General features: G+C 38.1%; 1 protein-coding gene across 4 annotated transcripts in view; it reads right to left on the reverse strand.

Annotated features, from left to right (window-relative positions):
• Positions 1–218: 218 nt before the first annotated feature.
• Dpp10 (dipeptidyl peptidase like 10) overlaps positions 219–7303 on the reverse strand; it is a 1452235-nt gene continuing 1445150 nt past the window's right edge. For all 4 annotated transcript variants that reach the window (XM_021198715.2, XM_021198714.2, XM_029538361.1 and 1 more), the window contains exons 25-26: positions 4855–4928; positions 219–2443 (exon numbers count right to left, since the gene is read on the reverse strand). In XM_021198715.2, coding sequence (XP_021054374.1) covers positions 2309–2443; positions 4855–4928 — 209 coding nt within the window. In that variant the 3' untranslated portion in view covers positions 219–2308. The remainder of the gene's footprint in view (positions 2444–4854; positions 4929–7303) is intronic.

Consider the following 7303-nt stretch of genomic DNA (forward strand, 5'->3'; position numbering starts at 1 on the left):
TTGGGATACAACTGAGGCAAAAGTGTAAAAGTCCTATCCTGTTCTACAATCCCACAATGTAGAGGAGGAGAAGACACCAGTGAGCATTTCCTTTGTGTGACGTGTCCCAGTCACGAAAGCCCCCCAAATCAGAGAGAGGACAACTCTCCATCTTCCTATTAAACAAATTTTCATGTGAAATCCATCGGTGCTGTGATGTGAACGTGGTCCCAGACAAGTGACTTTCACATTACAAACTGTATTAAATTAATCAAAAAATAGATAAACATCGATAATAACCATAAACAAGAGAAATGATGGACAGAAAAAGGTAAACACTTTTTAAATGTTACTCAAATAGACATTCAATAAAACCACATCTTTCAGACAACATAATTTTTGCATCATAAAAATCTCTAGTGGTTGAATTCTAAAATATTGATTAAAAAGCTTCAGTTGGACTTCAAATCAGCCTAAAAAGAAACTTCCATCTTAATAAAATAGGCAAAACTTTCCTTGGAAACATTACAACCTATTTTGTTAAAAAATGTTTTCACTATCCTTGAAAAAGACCTAAAATGGGTCTTTCTGGAGAGGGCATTTTTTCCCTTATTAAATTGAATCTAATGGAACAGAGAAGACACAATTCCAAAGCACTGAAGAAAAAAGCAGGAGAACCAGCCTTCAAGCCCACACCTTAGAAACCCAGGCTGTGCACTTGATGAAGCTTAGGGTGGCTGAAGAAATTCTTTACTTTAAAATCTTTCTTCCTGGTTTTCACAGGACAGAGAAACCCAGCTCTCCCAAAGATCAGATTTAGGCTGTGAACAGACATTAGACCACTGGGGTTTTCTGAGCATCGGACTTTGGTTTCAGACTTTGCAACATCTTCTGGAAGATCTGTTATATGGACTGAAAACACACCTGACTTCAGTCACCATAGCTGTCTGCCTCTCATGACTGAAACTTCACACAGTTAAGTTTAATTTTCATTCTCAGTTTCTAATTGCTCCAAACTAACACACTGTAGGATTTGGTACCCAGTATCCTATCCATTTAAATGCAATACCACATACTGCTGTTTGTGTTCTGGGGGTGGTGGCTAATGAATAAAAGTGATTTCTTTTAATTCTTATAGTAAGGGCTTAGTTAAACAGCAACGGTTGCATGGAGCAGGCATGGAATGCTAAGTAGACTCTGGGAAAAATGAGTTAATTCTTATTTCTGCTTTTATAATGAAAATGAGAATTGACTTTACTGCACTGAGAGTTTGAAGAGTTTAAAAAAAGCCTTCTCCACCAAGAGAGCAAAATGCCACTCAGTGGCATTGCATTTGTTTAACAAAATTTCTTTATCAGAAACTATAATTTAATATTTAATATCTAATTTACATGTGACGATATCATATTCAAAAAAGTAAACTGCAACTAGAAAACTATTAACCACTAGAAACAATACCAAACACAACCCAAACATTTCTAGGAAAGCAATTGCTAGAATCCGAACTGGAAACAAAAGGGTCTCATTATATTTGGCTCATTAAAGAAGCATCATTGCAGCCTGTAAAAGAGTATCCACTGTAATTCATTAAAGTTTACCCTTTGTAGCATGAGTAACATATAAAGATAGACTCACTGTCTGCATATGCACACGTGCGTGTATATATATATTTATATTATACTGTGAGACAAATACTCATGTGTGTTGATTTAAAAGTATTCTATCTACTGACAACTGCCTGAACTTTGGAAGGTGCTGAAATCCATATTTCTACATAGCCTTGACTCATTTAATAATTCCTTTTTAAAAACAGAACTTTATGTAAAATACTCTGCTTTTTGTTTATTAACTGAATATTTTCTTAAGCATAATAATAGACAATGAGAGAATTGCACTTATTATAAAGATACATTAACATGTTAGATTGCAGCTCAGCCATCAAAGATCAGGGACTGTGGTACTGATGGTACGTTATGCACTTTATGCAAAGGTGATCATGACCATTGAAATCAAAGTGAGGGTAACTAGTCACAGAACAAAAGGGGGTAACGGAAGGAAACATGCACTATTCCTACTTTAATGTGAAACTAATTTTTTCCCCAGGAAACCAACCCTTGCAACTTCCCTTTACAATGAAACACCTTCTGCACCCTTGGCAGCACAGTAGTGTGGATGTCTGTCTCCAAGGTCTAGTTCACTGCCTCAGTGTGCTGTTCCAGGTTTATCTCCTCAAGCTGCCCTTAGAATTCTGGAGTGTCTACAACAAGACAGTCTCTTGGTTCAGTTTCATTGAGCCTCAATATTCCCTTCAGCTCTGTAGTGTAGTCCACTATTCATCTTCTTCTGGTTCCTGTGGCAGCACAGGTACCTCTTCCTTTAGACAATCACTGAAGAATCTGAGAATTGTGCTGTAAAAATGATGCTTGCTCTTGTCTGAAATGTGGTATCCTTCATCTGGATAGACCTAAAACATTGAAGATAAATGGGAAACTAAGTTAGTGTTCGGTTGAGCTAGGGTCTACTCAGGCTATACTTATAGCTGTCGCTCTCATTTTCTGTCCTCACAGCTGGAATAAGAGAAATGCTAAAGACGCTCCCGTGACTTCCTGCAAATCTCTAATATTCTCTTCCACAGATGAAGTTGCTAAGCTCTCTAAGCAATCAGGAGTTAAATCTGGCATGATGGACATTTGTTAGCTATAAGGCTGAATCTTTCCCATTGTTCTTGCAACATAGAAATCAAAACCAAACTGATTTCAAGAAAGTACTATAGGATACTCATCAGCCATACACCATGGGGCCTCAACCCTTTATCTGAAACCTGTAAGAAGGGTCTTTACTTAGACGGAATATGAACCTTCATCACAACCCTAGCCTGTGCTTTGAGTAAGAATACTTATATATATGAATGCTTAGTCACCAAGGACTGGCATTATTTAAAAGGATTAGAAAGATTAGGATGTTGGAGTGGGTGTGGTTTGTGGAAGGAAGTATGTTACTTGAGGTGGGGTTTGTGTTTCAAAAGCACATGCCAGGCCCAATCAGTCTCTCTCTTTCTGTTGCCTGCCATTCTCCATCAATAGAAGAGTTAACCATTTAAAACCTGGGCCTATAGTTGAGGTTTTCTCATTGTGTTATAACCTGCTGTACTGGTGTTTCTACTGAGGTATTTTAAAATCCCTTGATTTCTTTTTCCTGCTACTATAAACCTCTGTGAAACTGCTTCTACATTGGAGAGCCTGGAATAGGGTCACCTAAATGTTTCCAGGCCATAGTCACTCACATCTTGGCTCAAGAACAAAAAAATCTCTTATTTTCTTTCAGTTAAGTGCTACATTTTTCCATAACCAGTGGGAAAATTTCTGCCATATGACGCAGATGCTACCAGATGACATTCTGTTAGGGGAAGCTAGATGCTTTTACATTCCAAAGATTTACCCAGTGCTCACAGACACATTAGCTCACACACAGAGGAGAAAAAATAGCTATCAAGAGAGTTAGGCAGCCCCAGAAACTTCTTGCCTGATTTTCAACCACTTCAAACACTCACACCTTTCTGCAATCATTGAAGTTCTAGTTAGTGAATCAGCCTTACAGAAGGTTTAGTAGAAGATGCTGTTTCTTTCAGGAACTTTTGTTTGCCAAGATATACATGCTCAAAAATAATTATTTAAATTAGGGCTTGTTCTCCAAAAGGGTAGACTTTTCCATGCTCATGCTTGACTAAACATACAGCTTCTTCTGGAAGACATGGTCCAGACATCTCTTTTCTTAAAGTAATTTCTTGAGAAAATTTGTAATTATACATCACTTTTTCATGCATATTAAAAATAACCATTAATCTTTTGATCATTTTTACAACCAAGGGGGAACACTGCCATAGGATAGGTCCAAGAAGTTGAAATGCAAATTGTAAAAGAAGCAGTATTTCCTATCTCTGTAGGAAGTTAGGATCCTTTCTCTTGCCTTGGGGGCATGTCAGAAGGCAGAAAGATTATAGTAAGAGAGGGCTCAGAGGTATAAAATGTGAACTCTTAAAAGAGTTTTCCTCGAAAAGATAGCCCCCAGGCATTGTGACTTCACTCAGGGCCTTCTGGGAACTGGTTTTCCTGAGACATTTCCCCCTCAAGATTACTAATCAGCCAACGAGGTGCAGCTGTGGTTCAAACCAGCCTAGATACAGCTCACACTAGCTGGATTCTTGGCGTTGGCCCTATGATTTTGGTTTTGGTTATGGAGTTCTAAGGACTTCTAACCAGGTTTCAAAGGACACCCTGAAAGGTAAGTTTCTCTATGGTTAGTTTATTTCCTATAACCAACCTCAAGTTTAATGCCTAAAGCTGAGAAAATGTAGACAATGAAGAATGTAGAGGTTAGAGATATAAGAAATTCAGAAAGCTTGGTGAAGAAAGGCAGTTAACAGAGCCAGTCTGAGAAATCAGACATATGGACTCTATCAAGCAAGGACAGAGGGCCATTCATTATATTCTCTGGATGATGAACATGACATTATAACATTTGATATTATTTGCCCTGCTGCTGTCCTCAAGCTTCCACACATTCATGCACATGTGAGTGTACACAGATACTCACACACAAATACATACATGCTCATGAACATACAAATGCTCACACAGGCACACACATAGGCGTGGGTCAATATATGCACATTTTTAAATGAGTTGTTTTGCTTTTCCCTGAGTTCTTGTAGAATGATGTTTCCTTGCCACAGATGCAAAGCCATGTGTGCAACTGTGGCCTCCAGAATCCTGAGCCAAAATCACCCTTTTATGGCTTTAGTTGCTTATTCCAAGTAAATGATAAGGCAATATAAAGCTAAGAATTAGTACACATCTTTCTGGAGTGGTGGCTTACCTGCAGAGTGTAATTCACCCCAGCTTTTATCAGATGCTTGATCAATTCTGCTGAATGCTGGAAATGAACTTTTGCTGCAAAATATTAAATTATGATATTTGAAAGAAATGAATCTGTTAGCACCAGAAATGCTCAATAGGTTTTTCAAAGAAAGGAAGTGCCCTACACACATTGTATACTTGGAAGAAAGACCTGTGATTCTAACTAGAGAGCTGCTAAGAGCCATAGGAAAGTTTTGATTTCTTCCGTATAAAACAGCACCAAAGTAAGAGCCGTTACCAAGGTGAATTTAATCATCCAAAGGCATTTTGTTCGTGTGCATATGTTTGTGTGGGTGCCTGTGTGTGTAGCTAAGCATATGTGCATTTGTGAGTGTGTGTGAAAGTAAAGACCCACTTCACATGTGATTCCTCAGTTGCTTTCCACTTTTATTGAGACGTGGTCTCTCACTGGCCAAGGGTGTTCAGAAATAAGCTAAACTACCTGGACAGCAAGCCTCATTTTTCCACTTGTCTCTGCCTAGCACCTTGCCCACACAGGGATTATAAGTATCCATAATCATGTCTGCACTTTAAATCTTATTTGGGTTCTAGGGGCTGAAACCCTGATCTTCTGATTTCGTGAGCCACTTCCTCCACTCTATATGAGGTCATTTAGATATATTTTGTGTAAGATAATTTATTCTTGTAATTAATTATGATTTGGGACTTAATAAGTATTGGAGGTAATTTATGTCTTCCCTGCAATCAATGCAGTGAAATATCTTCATATATATGCTTGAAGATTTCGAGAATCTAGACTCATCTTGACATTGACACTCTGCATTGTTATTTCAAATTAGAAATCCACAACAGTGAGATTGCTCAGCAGAAATGGGTGCTTGGTCAGAAGCCTGATGACCTGAAATAAATTACTGGAATCCATCTATGGTGGACAGAGAGAACTGACTTCCAAAAGTTGTCCTCTGACTCCAAACACATGCCTTCATAAGCATGTACATACATACATACACAAACAATAAAGAAATATACAAATAAATGTAACTACAATTTCATATTAGAACTAAATTCCCGTGTTTAGAGGATAGACTGCATTGCTCATTATTCAGTGTTAAATATTGGATGCAAAGAAAACTGCTTTCTCTCTTTTCCTTCCACGTTCCTTCTGTCTGAATGTAAGGCTCCAGAGCTTTGGAATTCATATCAGGAGTTCTGTATTTAGTAACAATTTTGTCTGAGCTAGTTATGAAACCTTGTGCCTGCCACTCAAATATTTCTGTGCTATAGTTTGCTTGTATTCTGCTTAAGCTATTCCTTTCACTCCGTACATATCTTCAGATTTCCATAAATAACTTTAAGCTAACATTTTATATCTCTCTTTGTCAAACCAGAGCAGTCTTATCAGTGGTCTGAGTCTCCCTAGGCTCTCATCCTATGGTGCAGAATAATCTTTCTATAAAGCAGAGGATAAACAGTCCAAATAGTCATTTATTTTAAATATAGGCAAGATATTTCTGAACAATTTTCTATTACAATTAATAAGGAAAATCACCAATTCTAAATAACTATAAATTTCTTGGTTTGTGTATGTGACTATGAATGTAGGTTTATATGGGCAATTCCTGATGTAGAATAATCTCTTATATAACTTCTGTCGGTTTGTAGGGAAGATAAATAGAAAGACTCCATCATGTGTGCATTTGGGCATGGCTGAAAAGATAGCCATGCAAATGAACTGTTGTGGTGGGTGTGAGCAAAGGGAAGGTATGAGGAGTTAAGAGACAGAGACAGAGGGAGACAGAGACACAAGACAGAAACAGTGGCAGAGATGATAGATAAATAGATAGATAGATAGATAGATAGATAGATAGATAGATAGATAGATAGACGATAAAAAACACAAGTGTATAATGTGTGTAAGAATATGAATTTATATAGAGATAGAGCACAACCTTGCCTGTAAGTTTTTGCCTTTCACCTTGTTTGACACTCAGTCTCTTGTTTGCTGCTGGACACACCTGGCTGGCTGGTTAGTAAGCTTACAAGGTTTTTTCTGTCTCCACCTACAGTATGATCCCAGGTGTACACCTCTGTATCTGATGTTACTTGGATTCTGTGAATCCAAGCTCTTGTCCTCACTGAACCATCTCTCCAGTCCCCCAAACAACTTTTCAGTTGACTACTCTCTGCTGGTTTTCAATGCAAAGTCTGTTGTTTGCTATTTGTTTCCTTCAAAGGACTAAATTGGACAATAAAGTTTAACTGAACTAGTGAATGAGTTCGTCATTTTTCTAGTCAACCTGGCAAACACAGAAGTGGATGCTCACAGTCAGCTATTGGATGGAACACATGGCCCCCAATGGAGGAGCTAGAGAAAGTACCCAAGGAGCTGAAGGGGTCTGCAACCCTATAGATGGAACAACAATATGAACTAACCATTCCCCCTAGAG

The sequence above is a fragment of the Mus pahari genome, chromosome 5 (genome assembly GCF_900095145.1).
Source record: "Mus pahari chromosome 5, PAHARI_EIJ_v1.1, whole genome shotgun sequence".
Classification (NCBI taxonomy): domain Eukaryota; kingdom Metazoa; phylum Chordata; class Mammalia; order Rodentia; family Muridae; genus Mus; species Mus pahari.